General features: G+C 34.8%; 1 protein-coding gene across 2 annotated transcripts in view; it reads left to right on the top strand.

Annotated features, from left to right (window-relative positions):
- ZNF385D (zinc finger protein 385D) overlaps positions 1–23387 on the top strand; it is an 896556-nt gene that overhangs the window by 206802 nt on the left and 666367 nt on the right. For both annotated transcript variants that reach the window (XM_045503772.1, XM_045503773.1), the window contains exon 2: positions 15907–16125. In XM_045503772.1, the coding sequence (XP_045359728.1) occupies positions 15907–16125 (219 nt within the window). The remainder of the gene's footprint in view (positions 1–15906; positions 16126–23387) is intronic.

The following is a 23387-nucleotide window of genomic DNA, read 5'->3' as shown; positions in this document are numbered from 1 at the left end:
AACAATTACAGTTGTTTTACTGATAAGGATTACTGAGTTAGAAATGAGTATGAGATTGAGAATACTATCTCGAAACATTTTTCTACTATAATGTTTCATTTGGTTAAATGCTCTCTTAGTATTCTATTTCTCTTTTTTCTTTTTTTCATAATTTTTTTAATGTTTATTTTTGATAGAGACACAGAGTGTGAGTGGGGGATGGGAAGAAATAGAGGGAGACACAGAATCTGAAGCAGGCTTCAGGCTCTGAGCTGTCAGCACAGAGCCTGATGTGGGGTTGGAACCCATAGACCTCAAGATCATGACCTGAGCCAAAGTCAGACACTCAACCAACTGAGCCACCCGGGCACCCCTGTTTCTTTCCTAGTTCATTGTTGCTCTAGACCTTTGTTTCCCCAAGTTTACCATTTTAAAATTTCCATAGCCTTTTGCATTTTCATCACTGGCACTTTGGATCAGGTAAATTAGATCGGTCTCCCATTTGGTAAATTACAGTTATATGATCTGAAGTTAGTTAATATTCAATAGTTAATATTCAATATATACTAACATATCTGCTGATTTCAGCATTTCTGAAAGGAAAGCCATGTTTATCTAAAACATTTTAATTTAAACATAACTCAAAAGGTAGGATTAAAAAAAGGATTTGTTTCTTCTCTCTTCTAAATTTAAAAATTAGAGGTATATGGAATGACACATCTTTAAAACCTTCAGTGTTAAGGAACTTTTTGGCATTCTCATACACTTTGCCATTCTTGACTCCTGGGCCATCAAGATTTTGCTTGAGTAGTTTAATTCTGAGATATATCAGTAAGAAGCAATAGTCTTTATTTTTAAATTAAAAAAAATTTCAGTATAGCTGACAATGTTACATTAATTTCAAGTGTACAACATAGTGACTTGACAAGTTTATACATTATGCTATACTCATCACAAGTGTAGCTATCATCTGTTACAACACTTTTAAAATATCACTGGCTATATTCCTTATGCCGTGACTTTTATTTCCATGACTTATTCATTCCATAACTGGAAGCCTATTTTCTCCCACTTCCCTTCACCCATTTTCCCTGTTCCCTCGGGCAACCACTAGTTTGTTCTTTGTGTTTACAGGTCTGATTCCTCTTTTTGTTTGTGTATTCATTTGTTTTTTGGTTTTTTTTTTTTTTTTTTTTTTTTTTTAGATTTCACATATGATTGGATTCATATGGTATTAGCCCTTGTCAGTCTGACTTATTTCACTTAGCATGATACCTCTAGGTCTATCCATGTTGTCCCAAATGGCACAATCTTATTTTTTATGCTGTGCAGTATGCCGCTGTGTAAAAATACTACCTTTTTCTTATCCTTTCATCTATTTTAAGTGCTTAGGTTGCTTCCATGTCCTGCCTATTGTAAATAATGCGGCAATAAGCATATATCGTTTTCAGTTAGTATTTTTTTTCTCCTGGGTAAATACCTAGTAGTAGAGTTATTAGATCATATGATATTTCTTTTTTTTTTTTAATATTTTGAGGAAGTGCCATACTGTTTTCCAGAGTGGCTGTACTAATGTACATTCCCACCAACGGTACGTGAGGGTTCCTTTTTCTCCATATCCTCACCCACACTTGTTTATTTTTTTCCTGATTTTAGCCATTCTCACAGGTGTGAGGTGATATCTTGTTGTGGTTCTGTTTTACATTTTCCTGATGATTTTTATGTGTCTGTTGGCCCTTTGTATGTTTTTGGAAGAATGTCTATTGAGGTCCTATGCCCATTTTTTAATCAGATTGTTTTTTGTTGTTGAGTTGTATGAGTTCTTTATATAGTTTGAATATCAACCCCTTATTGGATGTATCATTTGCACGTATCTTCCCCCTTTCAGTAGATTGTCTTTTTGCTTTGTTGATGGTTTCCTTTGGTGCGCAAAAGCAAAAGCAGTAGTCTCATCAATTAACACATCCATTGCTGAAGATTTGAGATCTGGCACAATTAGAGGAAAATTAGTTGAGAAAATATATGTGAAAATCATTTATTAACTCTTAAAGTCAAAACAAATATCAGATTAAAAAAGTTATTCTAAAGGCAAAACACAGTGTTGCAGCAAGGTCTATAATGGATACATGAGCGTGAATACAAAGTGTCACTTGACGACCTTTTGGTATCATTAGAAGGGAACAGGGGTCTGGGGTGCCTAGGCGGCTTGGTGGGTTGAGTGTCCAACTCTTGATTTCAGCTCAGGTTATGGTCCCAGGGTCATGGAGTCGAACTCCAGGTTGGGGTCCATGCTGAGCATGGAGCCTGTTTAGGATTCTTTCTCTCCCATGCACTCTGTTCCTCCCTTCACTCACTGGCATGTGCTCCCCCCTCCCCTCAAAAATAAATAAGCAGATCAAAAAGAAGGGAACAGAGATCAATTGCCCACCTCCTTCATCCTGCAAATGTGGAAACAGAGCCAGAGGGGTGATGGTTTCACACACCTGCAAAATGTTAGGATCAGCACACTTTGATGAGCCTTGCCCCTTACACTGTAAATTCATGTTGAGAACTCCTCCAAGTGATCTTTGGATTTACCAGAGAATTAGAGTTGATATTTAGGTAAAATCCAACTACTGACACATTGAAATGTGTGGTTTTGTGCCCCATATGTCTTAAATATGAAAGCTGAGTTAAAGAAAAATCTCAAGCTACGGAGAAAGGGAAAAAAAAAATCACTCATAGCCCTAAGACCCAACATTTTGTTAAATTTCGTTTCACTTGATCTTAGCCAAAAGGCCAAGAAGCGTTTGCTAAATACCATTTCAATTAAAAAGCAACATTCAGGGTACCTGGGTGTCTCAGTCTGTTGAGCTTATGACTACGGCTTAGGCCATGATCTAGTTCATGGGTTCGAGGCCCACATCGGTGTTTGTGTGACAGCACAGAGACTACTTTGGATATTCTGTCTCCTTTCTCTCTCTCTCTCTCTCTCTGTCCCCATCTCACTCACACTCTCTCTTTCTCTCTCAAGAATAAATAAACTTTATTTATTTATTTACTATTTATTTATTTATTTATTTATTTATTTATTTATTTATTTATTTTAAAGCAACATCCAAGGGGTATCTAGGTGGCTCAGTTGGTTAAGCATCTGACTCTTCATTTCCGCTCAGGTCATGATCTCAGGATTGGTGAGATCTGTTTGGGATTCTCTCTCTCCTCTCTCTACTCCTCCCCCATTTACGATGCGCGGGTTTGCATGCTGTCTCTCAAAATAAATAAACATTTAAAACAATAACATACATGGGGCGACTGGGTGGCGCAGTCGGTTGAGCGTCCGACTTCAGCCAGGTCACGATCTCACGGTCCGTGAGTTCGAGCCCCGCGTCGGGCTCTGGGCTGATGGCTCAGAACCTGGAGCCTGTTTCTGATTCTGTGTCTCCCTCTCTCTCTGCCCCTCCCCCGTCCATGCTCTGTCTCTCTCTGTCCCGAAAATAAATAAACGTTAAAAAAAAAAAATTAAAAAAAAATAAAACAATAACATACAAAGGGAATTATAATTTATTTGCCTACTAAAAATTGTTTAATGAAAAATATATATTAATGGTAGGATATAAATATACTTTTATAAGAAAATTTCCATTTCATAAAGAATCTTTGTTAGTGAAATTTTTCATTCTCTGGAGGTCAGAACACTTGAAAAGAGCAGAATCCATCTTTTTATCTTTAAAAAGGATTTAATTTTAACCATCCTGGATGAATGAAAGCCTATTAAAAAATGAAAAGAAAAGAAAAACACCAACCAGAGAACTTTCTTTCTTAATGATAGTATTATATATAGCCTAAATTATTCATGCTGTAGTTTAAAGTCATGTATTATTATTCTTTCATTAAGAGAAATGGACAGAAGCTGAAAACCACCTTCAATTTAATAATATTCCTTTATATATTTTAAGACTTATTAAGATTCTTCTTTGTCTTTTTTAGGTCAAAGAAAACTAATTTGTTATAATTTAAATTTATGAATCCACTATCTAATATTTAATGGATTTTCACATCTCTTCTTAGACCTGTATTCATATTAATCATGTCTCTATTTGGAGCTTAAATCCGAATATCATGCATCTGAGAAACATGAATATAATGAAATCTGTACTAATCTCTTAGACACAAAAAGAACACCTTCTGTTTATGTGTATAGCTATGTTTTGTTTCAAATTTACCACCTATACATAATTTTTTATTTACAACAACTGCCATAATTAACAAAGTCATTTAAAACGTGGATTATTTTTACTGGGTGTAGAATTCTTGAATTCTACAAACTTAACAGTTTATTCTGATAATGGAAAAAATATGTTAAATGGTACCAAAGTAAAACTATGTAGTTTCAGCTTATTTTATAAAGCTTATTCTGATAATGGAAAAAATATGTTAAATGGTACCAAAGTAAAACTATGTAGTTTCAGCTTATTTTATAAAATTGTTTTTAGTTTTATCTTATTTTTAAATCGATTTCTACTACTCTCTAGGGTTGACAGTGATACATTAATCAATGTATTTTGTATAGTAAATACACTTTCATTTTATATGGCAGATATGAACAATTTGTGGATCCCTACATTGATGTGTTGAGTGTGTGAAACCAAATCCAGACTCTGGAAGATTGTCATAATTAATTAATGATGTCTGCCATGGATGTACATCAGGTCATTTAGATCTTTGTGGGGGAAATTAATTATTGTTCTATTTGTTTTACTCAAATATGTTTTATATGTATGGGGGATCAGATAGCTGGGATGTCTTAAATGGAAGCATTTAAGAAAGATATGACTTAAACCATTTTTTTAAAAGCTTGTGGAAGTTTTTCTTAATTCCTTGGAAATTTGGGTTAGTTCCTAATGTTACTATCAATTAATACAGAAGAGTTAGTTGATGTATTAGTTATCTATTGCTGTGAACTGAAGAGCTTAAAACAGCTCAGATTTATTACCTCATAGCTTCTGAGCATCAAGAGTCCAGCCATTGTTCAGCTAGGTTCTCTGGGTCCTCTGCAAGCTTGCAGCTGATGACCAAAAGGGAAAGGTGAAACATAAGGTGTCTCTGATTGGCTGGTTGAAATACTCTTACCCAGAGTAAATAATCCAGTGACATACCAATTACATTGTGTGGGTGAGGGCTTAAGAGTTTTGGAGCAAACAGCTCTAAACAAAACATATCATCTGAGAGCACAGGGCTAATGGCTACCTGAAATAATGAAGAAGAAAGCTGATTAAGGGAAGTCGTGACAGACCTTTTGATTCCTTTTGGTTTCTAGAAGTTGGTTACCAAGACATCAGCCAAAGCTGTGGTCTCATCTAACGTTGGACTGGAGAAGAAACCACGTCCTCACTCATGTGTTTGTTGGTACCATTCAGCTGCTTATGAGGGCCTCAGTTTCTTTCTGGCTGTTGGCCAGAGACTACCCTAAGTTCCTTGCCAAGTGGACCTGTCCATAGGGAAGCTCATTACTTGGCAGATTGCGTTTTCAAAGCTAGCAAGGGAAAGAAAGTTTCTGTTCATATAATGGGAGTTACATCTCCTCTCACATAACGTAATAATGCCTTTATAATTACATACATCCCATCACCTCTACCATGTTCTATTGGTGGGAAGCAGGTTATGGGTTCTGCCTACACTCCAGGGGAGTAGACTATGCAGAGGTCTGACTACTATGAGTTAGGTATCATGGGGGCTATCTTAGAGCATTGTCTGCCACAGTTGGAATGCACATATCTTTTCGGGGAACTTTCTTTTGATACGAGAAAATATTTTTATGTAGTCTGTAGATATTCTGAATTATCAGTAGTATCTCCCCTAATCCTCTGATACCAGGGTGGGCGTGTGTGAAAGGAAACATTGAGCTAAGTGATTATGTCATTAATAAGAATGGTTATGGTAAAACTGCATGCGTATCACAAGAAAGTCCATATTATAAAAAAACTAGACATGGACAATAGCCTAAATCCCAAAAATATCAAACTGTTTTTTTTTATTTTTTATAAGTTTTTAAATTTAATTTTGAGACAGGGAGAGAGAGAGAGAGAGACAGAGTATAAGCTGGGGAGGGGTGGAGAGAGAGGGAGGCACAGAATCCAAAGCAGGCTCCACGCTCTGAGCTGTCTGCACAGAGCCTGATGCGGGGCTCGAACTCACGGACCATGAGATCATGACCTGAGCTGAAGTCGGCACTTAACCAACTGAGCCACCCAGGTGCCCTCAAAATGTATTTTCAGAATATAGAGTCCATGTAGAAAAAAAGAAAAAGAAAATCCTGGGACTTAAAGCATGAATAAGAGCTGTCTCTTAAAATAAATAAAGCTGTTTCTTAAATGAACAGCTCAAGCATCCAACTGCAGAATTTGCAAACCTAAATCTTAACTGCAATAAATACCACAGTTTTACTCTTCCCTTAGCATGTAACCGATTGTTAAGTCATCCTCAAGTCAATATAACCTACATTTTCACCCTCTCTCAAACTTGCAGAAGACTAGAATGTTTGCTTTGTGGGTGTGCTACTCTCCCAGGTGCTTAAAGGAATGGTATACACAAAGGAGGTGCTTTAATAAATATGTCAAATCACTTTTCAGTGAGCTTCTGGTTTCCTCCTTCCTTCCCTTGCAGAATTTTTTGCCAGATATAAGCCCAAACAATCTCTCTCTAATTTAGGTCTTCAGAAGTTTTTCTGGGACAAACTACTCTTTAAGTTTTGTATAAGCTGTTTTAGATGCAAAGCAGGATACAAATGAAAGCTAAGGTATTTGGTTCATTCTCAAGGGAGCAGGGTTCGTATTTAAAATAGTATCATAAAAACATACATCCTGAGAACTCAAGAGCATGGCTCATAATCCAGCCTTAGTTACCCTGAGAGCATAGCGGAGATACTGGGTGGCATAAATCCAGGGGGCCGGGTTTTGCCCTGAAGTCATGACTGATTTACGAAGAATTCCTAAAAAAAAAAAAAAAAAAAAAAGGTCAGAATATAGGAAAATATCTGTGTCTTGTTTGTAAAAAATATAGTAATGAAGTTTTTTCATAGGACTTTGAAACTTGAAGGGATGACATTAATTACATTGGAATTGGAGATACATCCAACTACAGAAAATAGGTTTGAATAGAATGCCTTTTATAAAAAAATAAGAATTGCCTTTGTTTTCATTTTTGAGATTAAACTATGAGCTCTTGTTTGGTCTCAGAGATTCTAGCCATGATTTCATTCTAGTCACTTTAAGAATAAGGTAGAATTTTCTTTATCTGAGTCCTCAAAATAGAAATGGCTGATGCTGAGTTTACAATTCTAAAAGCCCACTGCCTGAGAAAGAGAAAGGAATATATTTAAAAGTTTCATTCTGTATCTCATCCTGACATTCCCAGTTTAATTTCTGCGTGTGAATCCTTGAATATTTAGTAAGCCTTCCTTCACCTTGTGAAAACCATAATCTTCTTGAAACTGACAAACTTGGTTTAATGCCATGATGTAATAAAAACTGTAATTGAAATAATAATCCATTAACCTTGACTTGTCTCATGTAATCTTCTATAATATCATTTTCCTATCATAAAGGTAAGATAATGCTAATTAAAGTGTACTCATTTTTAAAGCTCCACAGTGATACTTAAATTAGAAAACTATATAAAACAGTTGCTGCTCATTAATAGAGAACTTATAGTAACATATGATGATTCTATTGATTTAGATTGTCTCCTTTTCTGTGCCATTCCTCTAGTTTATTTTGCCTGATTTTTGGAGCTAGATTTTGGTGAATTTATGTGGAATTAATTAGATATACTGTGTATATATTGCATGCCACTAAAGCTAAATATTGTATATATGAATATGTGTGGATGTATTATATATTTACAAAATTACAGTAATGCTATTTTTATGCCTAGTGTTATGGGAATCTCGATACTGTAGATTTAATTTTAAATTCATACTGCTCTCTAGTGGGGAATGAGATCAATGCAAAATTGTTCTTGTGTTGGTACTTTATAGCACTAATTGTAGACTATTTACAACTTTGATATTGAAATGTAGAAGAATACTGTGATCTATAATTTTTTCAAAGGTGAAATGCTAGAAATGTAGTTTATCTGTTATGCATATAATGTACATATTTAATATTTAACCATTACAGTAAAATACAATACTTTAAAAATTAGTCCTGAAAGCAGAGGAAACTTGACTATTGAATTCATTTGATTTCTTGCAGCTCATTTGGAATACCTGTATCTATATAAGTAGAGATGTAACTTATGCCATTTAAATCCCAATTCAAGGAAATGTTGACTAAAAGTTAATCCCTCATTTTCTCTACCAAGAAAATAATGGCCAATTTTCTTTCATAAATTTCAAGATTGAGGATTAGACTTTAGAATATTTACTTATTATGTTTCATATTTGATCCTAATTTCAAGAAGCAACTTTATTGAAAACTTTGATAACAATGTTTGTCATTGCTAGAATCAGCTTTCAGGTACCTCATGGCTGTTTTATTTTTTTCAAAGTTATTTCAAATTAAATGAGGGTTTTTTAAATCCATTTATAATATTGTCTCTGGAAATTTTATTCCAAGTAATCACGGTCCAGTCACATAGCAGTAGCATAGTATTATTTTCTAAGTATTTTGCTTCATGAATACTTATTCAAGATCTTCACATCTTTTCTCTAATTTTTAACATGACCTTTGAAAGGTTTCTTCAGAATGATGTCTTACAGTTGCAGTTGTAAGATCATATTCTCACAAATAATGATGAAGTATTTGTTATATTTTTTAGCTTCTATTTTTTACTGAGCCAGTCAATTAGTCATACAAGAATGAACTACGAACTCTATAAGAATTTGTACAGATTGTACAAAGTACAATTTCTTTTTAGGGAAATGGTCTAGAATTACATGTCCTCACCCAAAAGTACTTTTCTTTTTTTTCATGGTAAAGCAATTGAGAAAACTTTTTGAAGTGTAATAAACTTTTTAGGAATTTAATATCAGTAGTTTCTTCCTTTCAGTATGATAATTTTTTTGGGTACCTGGGGGCTCAGTCAGTTACGCGTCTTACTCTTGACTTTGGCTCAGATTATGATCTCGCAGTTTGTGAGATCACTGGGCTGGCTCTGCACTGATGGTGCAAAATATGCTTGAGATTTTCTGTCTCCTTCTCTCTCTGCCCCTCCTGCATCACTGACTCTCGCTCTCTCTCTCTCTCTCAAAAATAAATAAGTTTAAAATATAAAAAAAAATTAAAACAAAGTTTATCTTACATTTGAACAATATTTAGACCTTTACTTTTATTTCCTCAAAGAAATTGATTTTGAAGAAATAGGCAAAATTTATCACTTGTTGTCCATGTATAAGTATTACCAAAACTCAAAGAATTAAAGCTGCTTATCAATTGAACTTGGGAGTTCTATTTTTTTTTAGTAGCTAGCTGTTACATTATTTATCATCTGTATCACCATGGCATATCTATAGATCATATTTTTATTTATTTTCACCTAAATGACAAATAATTGCTAGATATATGGTCATACCTAAGTTTCTAAGGGGATTTTTAGTGTTTGGTATTTGGTTGTGTCACTATTTATGGAAGCAGGTCTGTGCTAAATGTGTTCGATATTTATAAGTCCCTATCTGTTTCATTTAAAGAAAAAATTCTATGACAGGAGAAGCCACTGAAAAACCAATAATATTTTAGTTTAGTTTATTGATGCCATTTACTATTGTATGATTTTATAGGTCATTTGTAAAACCCTTTTTAAAGTATGGTTTATTGTGCTCTAAACTGCCTGTTGGCAGATGTCATCTCCTGTCACTTGATATTATTGTAGAACCTTAAGTTTCTTGAAGAATTTAAAGGCTTGTCATTTTGATAAGGTAGCAGATCCAAGAATAAGAGATAAAGGCAATCATGGGCAAGAGAATGGAACCTTGCTTGTTAACTTTGAAACAAAACACTGACATCATCTTTAGAGAAAGTTTTCCACTCAATTAAATTAGGTTTGTTCATCAAATAATATACACTACTGTAAATGCTTCTAATCTTATATTAATGGTTGTTGATTGTTGTGGTAGAGTTTAAATACTAACCAAAAATGGACGTTTGGAATTCTTAATTATATGGAGATAGGTTGGATAACACTGTGTGTGTGTGTGTGTGTGTGTGTGTGTGTGTGTGTGTGTATGCCCAAGCGTGCGTGCAAATAGCTCATTCTTAATTTTGATTGAACTAATCATAAATAGACAAAAGGCCTCAGTTAAGGTTAAGGTGTGTTAAATTTTTCATTGAAGGGTTAGTTGGTTATTTTTTAAATTTTATTTTAGATAGAGTACAAGCAGGGGGGAAGGGCAGAGGGAGAGAGAAAGAAAATTTTAAGCAGGTGAGCTCAATCCCACAACCCTGGGATTATGAGCCAAAATCAAGAGTTGGCGCTCAATCTATTAAGCCACCCAGGTACCTGGTTGGTTAGTTATTTAATAAGCAAATTGAATTAGAGAAAATGGCTTGGAACCATGATTCATGTTGGATTTCCCAGACTTTCCTGTCTGAATTGCATTTACCTCCCCAGTCACATGCAGTCATATGGGCCTTTCATTCAGGGATGTGAAGCCTTTACACTTTAAGTTCACATATGGTAGCTGAGAAGATAAGAGAATGTAATTTTGAGTGAATTTGAAATACAGAGTCGTGATGGTGGGCCATACATGAGGCCTTGATCCTTTCCCTCACCCTCCCAATCACACAGCTTATTTTCATGCTTGGAGATAAATGAACAAGGGATGCATAAAAGAAGAGAAGCTTCTTTCTTAGTTCCTTCCCAGACTACCAAAATTCTAAAGAAATTCCTGTTTTATGCATCAAGGAGAGAGACCAAAAAAAAAAAAAAAAAAAAAGGTAGGTCTCTGACCTATTCCCAATCTAAAATAAATAATATTTTTATTTTAAAATAGTTTTAGTTTTGAATTTTTAGTGCTTATTTATTTTTGAGAGAGAGAAACAGAATGTGAGCTGGTGAGTGGCAGAAAGAGAGGGAGACACAGAGTCCAAAGCAGGCTCCAGGCTCTGAGCTGTCAGCACAGAGCCTGACGTGGGGCTCAAACCCACAAACTGCAAGATCATGACCTGAGCCAAAGTTGGATGCTTAACCGACTGAATCACCCAGGCACTCCTAAAATAGTTTTAATTTTGTCGAAAAGTTGCCAAGTTAGTAGAGTTCCCATATACCCCACCCACCCAGTTTCTTTCATTGTTGACAGATTACTATGGGTGATTTGTCACAACTAATGGACTAATAATAATACATTAATATTAATGAAACTCCATACTTTATCTAGATTTTATTATTATTTTTAGCCAGTATTATTACTCTCTTCCTGGACCCCATCCAGGATACCACCTTTCATTAAGTTTTCCTATTTCCCTTGGCTCCTCTGGGGTGTGATGATTTCTCATACTTTCCTTATTTTTGATGACCTTGACAGTTTTCAGGAGTAAGGGTCAGGTATTTTTGTAGAATGTCTTGATTTTGTTATTGTCTGAAATTTTCTCATGCTTGGACTTGTGTATTTTTTTTTTTAATTTTTTTTTTTCAACGTTTTTTATTTATTTTTTTGGGACAGAGAGAGACAGAGCATGAACGGGGGAGGGGCAGAGAGAGAGGGAGACACAGAATCGGAAACAGGCTCCAGGCTCTGACCCATCAGCCCAGAGCCTGACGCGGGGCTTGAACTCACGGACCGCGAGATCATGACCTGGCTGAAGTCGGACGCTTAACCGACTGCGCCACCCAGGCGCCCCGTTGTGTTATGTATTTTTGTGAAGAGGCTATGCAGAGGTGAAATACCATTCTCAACGTGTCATATCAAAGATACTTGCTGTCACCCTGACTTATCACTGTTAGCCTTGATTACATTGCTCAGGTAGTGGTTGTCAATTTTCTCCACTGTACTTTTTTCCTCTTTCTGTACTCTATTATTTGGAAGCAAGTCACTAAGTATAGTCTACACTTAAGGCATATAGAGTTATATTCCGTCCCCCCTGGGGGAGGATAACTATTTAAATTACTTGGATTACTTCTTTATAGGGGGTTTACATCTTCTTCCCGATTTACTTATTAATATCAGTATTTACTCATCAGTGGGTACTCATTATATACTTAAAATATGAAATACTCTATACTTTGGCATGTAATCCAATAATACAATATTTAGTTGTTCCAACTTTGGTCACTGGGAGCTCCTTCATTTGGCTCTTGTGTCCATTCTCCAACTTTTGGTTATTAATAAGTTGGGTTACACTAAACATTGGGTGCACCAGGGTTACGGACTGTCACCCTGGGGGTGGTATGGGGAAGAAAAGATCAGCACTTTTCAGGGCAGTTTTCACACCAAAAGCTGGTGCTTTGGTACAAGTGGTGACATACCAGCTTCTACTTCAGAAGGTTCTCAAGTGGGTTAGCAATGTACTATAAATCAACATCAAGAACCCTTCTACCTCCCAGAAAAGTATTGTTTCCACTTTTTTTTCAAGTTATGCTCAGATGCATTGTCTCATATAGCTTACCAAAGATGAATTCTCTTAAGTACCCTACCTTTTATGTCTATGAATCATAGGATTAATTTAAACTCTCTGTCTACAAAATTTAAAACACGCGCACAAGCAGTTGACTAATTCCTATACTGATCATCCCCAGGATAATTCTAATCCTTAAAGCTATCACATGGTACAATCTAGATTCACATTATTGTATTAAGCCACAGACTTTCGTAGTGTCTTCATGGATAGAGGTTAGGTGGGAAAACAATGGATAAATTGATAAAATCATTTGGGTTCCAAGCTAGTTGCATAAAGCATATGTATGACCACTGAAATTTTTCTCAATGAAACTCAAATGAGCAAAATTTCCCTTCCAGAAATGCTTTTACTATATTAGGAGTAAAAATTAGTTATGCATATTGCCTCCTATGATAGAGAGTGCCATTTGAATCATTGCTATTTTCTCGCAGATTCTATAAATTTTTTGTGTTATCACACCCCAAGCATGAGAATTTATTTGGGATTTCCTTTTTTCTAGTGTTCATGCCACATGGTTAATATATCTTACTTTCTATTTCCTTTACGAGTTGTTATCCTTGCCTCTCCCCTTCCCGGTGCAAAATTGTTGACTCTGGTGACAAAGTCTTCACTTTCTCTTGTGATCTGTGAACCTCTTATGTGTAAGCAAATAAATCTCGTAGCCTTGGTAGAAAATTTCTTATCCAGTGTTTCCCCCTAATAAATTGTTGGCAGACATTCTTATTTTATGTGTCAAGGTGGAAATGTGAATCAAGGAAGAAAAGTTTTCCTTCCAAACAAATGCATATATTTATTAAAAATCATATGTCAGAGGAGCTCATGTATTGTTTGGCCTAGTTCTGACAAACCTACCATTCATCTAGTAGGATACAGATTCCTTCTTTTTTTTTTTTTTTTTTTTTTTGGCTTATTTCTTTCAAGTACATTGATTTTTTTTTTGTAAATAATAAATGTAGTCAGTAGTCATCATGTAAAATTTTGAAAATATGGAAAAGATGAAGGAAAAAAACACCAACGCTAATTTCACCATTCGTAATCAGCAACTACTTGCATTTATTCTAAGTCTTATTTGTGTTTTACATAGTTACGAACATACACGTAAATTTACATGTGTGTGTTTTCTTAATTACATAGAATTTCCCATGTTGTACATTTTTCCAATCTGCTCTATTGGCTACACGATATCACAGTAATTACATATACCATCATATATTTAATTTTTTTCATTACTTAATTATATTTGAGATAAAAGACTGTAAAAATATAAATCAGCTCTAGAAAAAACAGTTTTGAAACAATCTGAATACAACCTGGGGTAGACACTTAAATTGCTTTTTTTATATATATATATAAAATAAGAAAAGCTAGGGGTGCCTGGGTGGTTCAGTCGGTTAAGCGTCCGACTCTTGATTTCAGCTCAGGTCATGATCACATATCATGGGATTGAATCCCATTTGGGTTTCTGGGCTGACAGCATACAGCCTGCTTGGGATTCTGTCTCTCCTTCACTCTCTGTCCCTCTTCTGCTCACAATCTTTCTCTCCCTTAAATAAATAAATATTTAAAAAAATAAGAAAATCTGATATGTTTAGTATATATTTTGCTTTAACTAAAATTATGTAATCATTTCACAAAATCTATTTTCTTTTAAAAATGACCACTTAAATTGTATACTTAGTATTATGTAATAGGGGCTGCCTGAGTAAGCAAGATGAAACTTCCTTTTTACAATAAGATTAACATATTTTTAAGTAAATGAGTTCCCCCCAAAAGCATGGATTATATACTTAAAATCTTTTACTTCTTTTGGAAATTAGATACTTGAAAATCCTTTAAGTTTCAAGTATTAGGTATTTGGCTTGATTTAGCGGATCAATTTTGATTGTTCAAAGAATCGTGGCATTTGTTATCTCATATGCCTGATGCCAAAACACATGACCTTCTTATCATTATTAGTAACTTGAATAATGATAAGGACCATCCTCGTCTTGCATATCAGTTTATCTCCAGCACCTAGGAGATTGCCTGCCACACAGTGGGCAATTAACAAATGCGTATTGGGGTGCCTGGGTGGCTTAGTCGGTTAAGTCTCCGACTTCAGTTCAGGTTATGATCTCACAGTTGGTGAGTTCAAGCCACACTTCAGGCTCTGTGCTGACAGCTCAGTGCCTGGAGCCTGCTTCAAATTCTGTGACTCCCTCACTCTCTGCCCCTCCCCAACGCAGGCTCTGTCTCTCTCTCTCTCTTTCTCTCTCTCTCTCTCTCAAAAATAAACATTATATACATCATGTACAAAAATAAACATTATATAAAATTTTAAAAAAGTGGATGTTAAAATAATGGTTTTCCTCTGCCAATATTTTCAAAGAGAATAAAATAAATCTTTGAAGAATCTGGAAAATTAGAACGGAGAAATCAAATCTGAGCCATAAGAGTTATACAGAGTCCCATGTAGTGAAAGCACAGAAAAATTTTAGAAAGGAGCCATTGTTTTAAGTAATTTGTAAATGAATAGTAAAATATGTATTGCAGTGGTTAATTGTTACCATCATAAGGCCAGAGGTCCTGGGATTGTCAGTGGCCCTTTTCTCTTGGATTTGAGTATACAAAGCATATATTTGTCCAAAAGTACTATATTCCATTGTAATCCTTTAATAAGTTACACTTTTTTGCACCCCCTGTTTATGAAGATATCTTGGGTATTCAAAATTTCTTTTGTGTTCCGGGTGTAAAATATACAATTTTAAGTATTGAAACAGTTTGAGCATTTTTGTTTGTGTAGGATGTATCCATCCAGATGTGACTTTACATAACTGGCAAGGAATATAAAAATAAGAGACTGTTATTTAGTTGAGTCTAAAGGGAAATATCCAGTCCTCAAACATATGCTGGAGAACAAGATGACAAATAATTTGTGTTTTGGAGATTAATAAAACGGAATGCTTATCCCACCTATACCATTTATTTGCTCTGTGACCCTGGACAAGTTATTTAACTGATCTAAACCTTAGTTTCCTCAGCTATGAAACAGGAAAATCTATAGTGCCTATTCTGTTGTTAGGATAATTGAATGAGGTCACGCCTGCTAAACCCTTGTCAGACATTTAACACACTATTTGACATAGAAAAAACAAAGTGAAATATTTGTCATTTATATTCCATTAAAGAAGCTATCCACTTTTAGATAGTATGAAAATAACCTACTGAAATGGGAGAAAGTTAAAAATGTGAATTCTTATTATCTAGAACAGTGCTCATTTGCTAACCCATTCAGTACTGTGAAAGAATTCAGAAGTCTTGGTCAGCCTATCCATAAATTTCTTTGCACCCCTAGATTTCACAAGTGCACAAGATGGAGAGAGTGAGGCTGAATTTTTACCTGATGACTTTGAAGAAAAACCAGAAAGAGAAAAGAAACACACCAATTTCACTTTGTGCAACGTTTGTAACATTCAGCTGAATTCTGCAGCTCAAGCACAAATCCACTACAATGGCAAATCACATCAAAAGAGATTAAAACAACTGAGCAATGGGATGCTGAAAAATGACAATGGTAAGTTTTTCTAAAAATATATTCTTCATTTTACATCGCCGACTTAAGTTATTTGTGTACCTGCAGATGTAAAGATAAAAGAGTGGGTTAATCTATTTTTAAAACCAAGATAGAACATTACATAAAAGCTTGATTGGCATACTACATTAAAATAAATAATCTTTCACAGTGTTTTGGATGTAAAGAGGAACTTTTCTTTGTTGTATATAGTTAATTGCATTAGGATTGTGATCATGACCCTGCAAGGTATTTATCTGATATAATTTGAAAAAGTCGACATTGGAGTTCCTTGATGTGTGCCTTTAATGTAGTTTTTTGGAAATGGATATCCTTTAAAAGAATAATGTTAAAGTTTTTGTTTGTTCTTGCATGTTAGGGGCTTCAATAAGTTAGCAAGATTGCAGTTTGAGAAAAATACACATCTTCTCAAGTAGGTGTTTTAACAATAAAGTACTATCTGTCACTACTTACAGATTAAGTTTTCTAGGCGAAACTTATGGTTTGTTTAATCATTTTAGAATACTTTTTGATAGCGTATGTTGGTTGGGTTTTGGAGTAAAGAGATTTTTAAATTAGCATAAAAATACTTTTGGAAACAAATCCAAGTTTATCGGAAAAAGCATGAAGAGGTGAGGGAGAGGAGGGGTGGATTCCTTTGGAGACCTAAAACTATAGCAACAACAAAATGTTACAGTATTGTATTCTTGTTGAATGCTTTATGTTTGACAAATAAGGTATATTTTACCTAATTTTAATGATATGTAAAAATGAGACTGAATTTTCATTTGTTCCAATGTTTGACATCATGAGTTTTTAAAACAATGTTTATTTGTTTATTTTGAGAGAGAGAGAGTGAGCTGTGGGATGGGCAGAGAGAAAGGAGAGAGAGAATCCCAAGTAGGCTCTGCACTGTTAGAGCCAATGCAGGGATTGATCTTAGGAACTGTGAGATCATGACCTGAGCCGAAATTAAGAGTTGGGTGCTCAACCGACTGAGCCACCTAGGCACCACCATCATAAAGATTGCTTGATATGAAGTTGTAGTTTGCTTCAAGGTTACCAAATAATGAGATGAAAAAAGTACATTTTAAAAATGGAAATTATTTGCCTTTCTTTGTGTTATATAGTATGACTAAGCTAAAATATTCTAATAGGACTCCACATTTCTCTTTCTGTTGTATGACAAAGAGTTAGTCATGGGTATTATTGGTCAAAGACATGTAAAAAGCAAAAATAGTTGTTTAGAAAAATTGAGAACTACTAAATTCTTTAGGCATAAGATGAATTGGTAAGTCATGTGTAAAATATATATTTCACAGCCTCTATTTTGAACATCTTAATCTTATACTTACATTTAGGTCAAACCTTTTTGAGCAATGGCATTCAATTCCAAGTTGTTGTTCTTTAAGTCTCTATTGTTTGGAGATAATGGTGGCAGCTTTGATATTTTACTTCACCTACCTTAATATTTACAAACGTCTTTTGGAGGAATAATAAATGGTATCATAGAAAGAAACGAGGACAAAAATCATGCCTGGCTTATGAACTCAAATTAGAGCCAGTCCCAGACAAAATTTAGAATGCTCAAAGATTTTCAAATAATAATACTTAGGAAGGAATACCGTCAAATTGATTATTTTAATGTTTTTATCAGTGCATTTATTATGGGCTAGCATTGTGGTAAAGCCTTCATGTACATTTTCCTATTTCATTTTTCATTACAACCACAGGGAGATTGCCATTATCTTCCTATTGTAAATGTGGAAATTAGGGATAACATCGATTAAATAGTGTGATGAACGTCAAACTAGTGATACAACTCAGGTTTTAGTCATTTACATACGTGTGTTTCTGAAGTCTACTTGCCCCCTCAGAATAAATATTCTGTAGAAACAGTGCCTTTCTTTATTCAAAGAGAGAAATCAGTTTAAGAGAACGTTAAAAAAAATCATATTTTTCCGTATTTCCAACAACGCATTGACCAATATGGTACTTAACAAAATGATTTGCTACATTTTCTATTTATATAATTTTTTCCAAGGCTCTATCTAGTAAAAGTTATTAAAAACAACCATGAGTTACTGAGAATACTTGGGTTAGGTCTTATTAGTTTGGGCCGGAATTACACTTGGGAGCAGCCCTCCCCTTTATCTGCAGGTGGATCTGACTACAGGCAATCAAATTCACAACTGAGTTCTAGGACCTTACATTAATACGCAAACATATTATTTCTTACACATATTCCCCTGTCTCCCCACTTTAAAAGTGTACTCTTTTAGACTTGTTCGTAATAAGAAAGGAGCCCAATTCCAAGCCTTATGTATCTATTAATGGCTATTCCTTTACCACAGAGAAACCAAGCTTCAAATGGAAATCCTAAGAATAACGGATCCTAGAAATTCTTAGTCAAGAACATTATCATTTTTATTCAGAGAAAGATAGGAGAATTGTTTGATTCTTCTTCTTGAATGTGCACACTTGCACATTGGCTGCTATAAACTGCTTCCATCTTAGAAAATCTTCAGTCCTGATTTCAAATGGGAATAATTAAATACAATCGTGCCAAGAAAGAAATATGATAATATAGATGCTTACCTAAATTCATCCAACCCTTGTACCTAACTGGTTTACTTTTAAGGATGCAAATAAAAATACACAATAGACATGGAACTAATTATTATTTTCATTTGGGCTTGTCTAAGTGGAGAAAAGTATGCTTTCATTTCTGTCTTTAATATATGTAGAACATTGTATAATTATATGCCTAAAGGCATATCCTCATACACACTACAGAGAACAAGAGTGAACAAGATAGACAATCACCCTATCTAAAATTTGGTTTTTCTATTTCTGAGCAAACTGTGGCATTTCTCATGTCATCTCACTTATTAGGGAAAATGATCATCTGAAGATCACAGAGAGAAAATGTATTATGTCAATGAATTAATTAATAGGCCACTGTCTCCACAGGTAAGACCTAACTTTAATTTATGCCAATGCTGTACTCTGAGGAAGTTAGTTATATAGAGTATGTGTTTGCCACCTACCGTGCACGCTGTCCTGAGTCGCCAAGGTCCCTCCTGCTGAGCTGGGAGTACTGCCTGCTTGGTTCGTCCCTAAGCATGCCCTCAGCCAAAGGGAGCTACCTCTCCTGAACTTGTCCCCTTCTTGGGGGCATCCTGCAAAAAGTCCCAGCTCCTTGCCTCAAAAGTGGGCAGATAACTCTGAAAGGCTGTTCCAGCTTCAGAGTGGTGGTTCTATCACAGTTTCCCCCCATCCCTGACTCAGTCCTGCTCTCCTTGTCCCTCACAGGTCTAGGCCCCTTGTTCAGCGCTCACCCACAAAATCATCTGACTCTACTTTCCGGAAATCTAAGACACCATCAATAATTTTTGTGTCTTAATAAGTAATACACTTCATTGTGCAAAAACAACTAAACTTAACACTTTCTCCCATCTGTATTGTCTATTTGGTGCCTGTATATAATAAGCTTTGTCATAAAAAAATGGAATGGGAACAAAAAGTGAAATAGTATTTATTGTTCCAGGTATCTTATATATATCTTCTTTTCAACTCCAATCAACACATTTGCAAAGCATGCATTATTACTTCCATTTTATAAATAAGGTAGCCAAGAATCAAAGGGACTAAGAGACTTGCCAATTAACTCTATCCATAAAGTTGCCTATGTCTCCTTTATCATCAACTTACAAATCTCCCTGGTAAATGTATATTCTGTTGTCAACACAATTATGTCATACATTTAGGTGTATTCTTATGTTTTAGAGTTATGTTATTTTTTAAAGCACTTAAGCTTACATTATTACAACAAATCTGATAATTCCTTGAATTCTCTTTACCAAATCTAACTGCTGAAAATATATTGTGGAATATTTTGAATAGAGTCATGTCAATAGGTCGTTTTATAATTTATTACTATATATTCACTTGTATTCCAGAAATACATTTCTTTTTGTTGCACATTTTTGAAGATGAGGTGAGATATGGAAGTGGTAAAAGGGCATTCTGTAGTTAAAAGGTGCTTAAATGTGTCGACTTTCTCATATTCCAGAGATTCCATGCTTCACGCTCTCATGAAAACTATAAGCTAAAGAAATTCCAGTACAAACTGCATGGCTTACTAATGTTCTCTTTGGAAAACATCTCTAATTTTGTATTTACTCAGAAATTAAGTTTTGCGAATAACTATTATTTTTCTGATGATAAAAATAAAATTTTCCCATCTGGGCTATTCATAAATGTACAAATTGAAATAAAAATTGCCAGGAGTCCTACAAAGGTAATTTCTTCTAAATTCTCACAGTTCTATCAGGTATGCAAATAAATACGAGTCAGCAATATTAGATGTACAATATTATGTGTATTATAATATGATGGTGTTTGCGTACCACTACCTTCTTATGAATGCATATTTTAAAATTCCCCTAAAGAAATTAGTAACGGAGTTGAGATTTCTGGCTAAATGTTGAGATTTTGCTCGCATTTGACGTTTTGTTTTCTAACTAAGCGATATATTCTATAATGGAAACACCTTAATAAGGTTTTTATTATGTTATAAGTAAAAAGTTAAGTATTAAAATTAAGTATACTATGAGTATACTAAGTATACTGAGGTAAAAGTATACTTTTATCTAAAAACAGAAATTTGAAGATTAGCATAAGCATGCTCCTTGGATTCACAAGAGCATTTTGGAATACATGTAACAAAGGATAAACCCTTCAGGATATTTAAAGTCTCTATGGCCAACTAATTTAATTCATTTTCATGTGCTCACCATGGTTAAGTTGTTGTTAAAGCTTGTTGAAGGATTGAGTAACAAGTTGACCTATTGTGACAACTTTACTTTATTCATAATACCTTTGTCATATTTGAGTTATTTTATTAAGCCCGGTTTTCCATTTTTATTGGGTTGAAAGTGCTATCAAATAATTCAGTTTTATCTAATAGTATGCTAGAGTCTTTCGGTGCTCGTTGTTTTGTAGCACATAAATCTAGAATATTGTCACTGTTATCCATCCTGTTAGCATTAAATTTTCTTTTATTTAACATAAAAGCTAAATAAAATTTGGCTTTTGAGCTCTCACTGATCTATTCTCTTTTCTCTTTCCTTTGATTGTCTCTGATGAGGCTTAAGGTATCATTGGATTTTCAGTTTACAAGAGGAGTGCTCTTTTGCAACATGGGTAGTTAATAAAAGCAAAATAGCTTCATGGAATTTTCTGTTCCTTCAGGCTTGATTTTATGATACATTCTTCATTTACATAAAAATTTACTTTACGTTTTGATTTCCCCGCACTATCTGTGCTTTTGTAGAATGTCTGTAGACTAGTTAGAACTTACTAGTACATTTGTGAACTCTTAGTGATGCCTTTTGGGGTCATTTTATTAAATAGTGATAACTGCTTTCTTAATATTATCTTAGCCATATTAGCATATGACATAGTGTGACATGGCAGCAAGGAGTACTGCTTTTCTCAAACTTTTCTTAGTCATATCCCTTAGAAGTTTCAGCCTAGGTGGGGGAGGGAGGCAATGAAAAAAATCTATTAAATTGTCCAACATTATGTAATAGGCATTTTGTTCTTGTTTGAGTGATCTAAGTGTCTTTTTTTAGCATTGAAGGATTAAAATATGGGAGGAAGTGACAAATGCTAGTATTACCATGTTCAGATTTTGAGTAGGTTTTTGGCTTTGGTTATCAACTTTTTTTTCTTCATTAAAGGAAAACATGTTGACCATTTCAAACAGATGGAGTTCAGGCAACTAGCTCCTTGCTTCACCTGGACTTAACATTAATTTCATTGAACAGGAGCATTTTTGCCAACACAGAGATTTCTTTATCCAATATGTATCTCTTAGAAAACCCTTTCTTTACTAGGATGATGATGGCGATGTTTTACAACCTGAGGCTCATGATCTAATATCACTCCTGTCTGAAGAGCACCCCAGTAGGAGACTGTGCCCAAGAAATATATTCTAGTTCTTCATGACTGGTGTTATCCATGAAAAAATCGGTGAAATGGCCCTTAAGAGAAGCCTTAAGAAAAAAAATGAATAAATCAAATGCATGCTGTTTAACCTGAGAATAGAGTTTATTCTATTTGAGATCTAAGAGATTTCCTTTGGTGATTTTCTGTGTGTGTCTGTCTGGGGAGGTTTGAAGAACTGGGGGCCTCATAAATTGAGGGTGCAGAATAATTTATTTGTGCGACTGAACATCAACTCTGTTTAGCACAGCTCAAACTACTTCTTGTTTTCTCACCTTTTGTCCCTTTCAGTCACTAACCACTTCCACAGCAATATCTTCCAGTTCTAGTGTCTCTATTCTCCAGTCTTAGGAAAATAATCACTTCTACTTTACGTTTGAAAGTATAGATGTTTAAAAATATTTTCCTATTTCCTTTTTCTGTTTCCTCTAAAAGTAATTTGCCCATGGTAACAGAGCTAGTATGTACTAGGAATGGGACGTTTTTATATATGAATTTCCTGTTCCTGAACAGGTTAGTTTGCAGTTGGGGGCCAACCCAATTAGTTTTTTCTTGCAAGATTTTATTTAAATTCAAGTTAGTTAACAGATAGTGTAGTATTGGCTTCAGAAGCAGAATTTAGTGTTGCATCACTTAGAAGCAACACTTAGTGATCATCACAACAAGTGCCCTCCTTAATGCCCATCACCCATTTTAGCCCATCCCCCCCCCCCCCCACCTCTCCTCCAGCCACCCTCAGTTTGTTCTCTGTAGGTTAGAGACTCTAATGGTTGGGAGGCCAGCCCTATTTAAATGGGCTTTGGGAAGTTTCTACAGTTTCACTCCAGGCATAGCATGCTTCATCATTTTGTGCATGTGTCTCAGAAGTACTAAAGAGTGTTAGGAGTGTGTGTGTGTGTGTGTGTGTGTGTGTGTGTGTGTGTGTGGCACTTTAGATTAATGCATTAAATAGACTTTCAAAATATTAAGCCTTTAAATAAGAGGTAAGAAAGTAATTTTCAAAAGTAGCAGCACAGATACATGTATTCCCTCTCCTTGTTTCCAAAATTACAATGATGTGACCCAAGAAATTTGAGAACACAAATCCATAGCAACACTGCACAGTGAAGAAGAGTAAAATGGGAAGTTCTGAAAGGTAACAAAAATGTGATGAAAATTAGGTAAATCCCTGAATCTAAACACAAATATGGAAACACATAGAGTTAGGGAAAAATGCCTTATAACTTCGGTTTCCAACAAAACTTCAGAATACC

Source organism: Leopardus geoffroyi, chromosome C2 (assembly GCF_018350155.1).
Source record: "Leopardus geoffroyi isolate Oge1 chromosome C2, O.geoffroyi_Oge1_pat1.0, whole genome shotgun sequence".
NCBI lineage: Eukaryota > Metazoa > Chordata > Mammalia > Carnivora > Felidae > Leopardus > Leopardus geoffroyi.
This window is presented reverse-complemented; position numbering and strand designations above follow the sequence as displayed.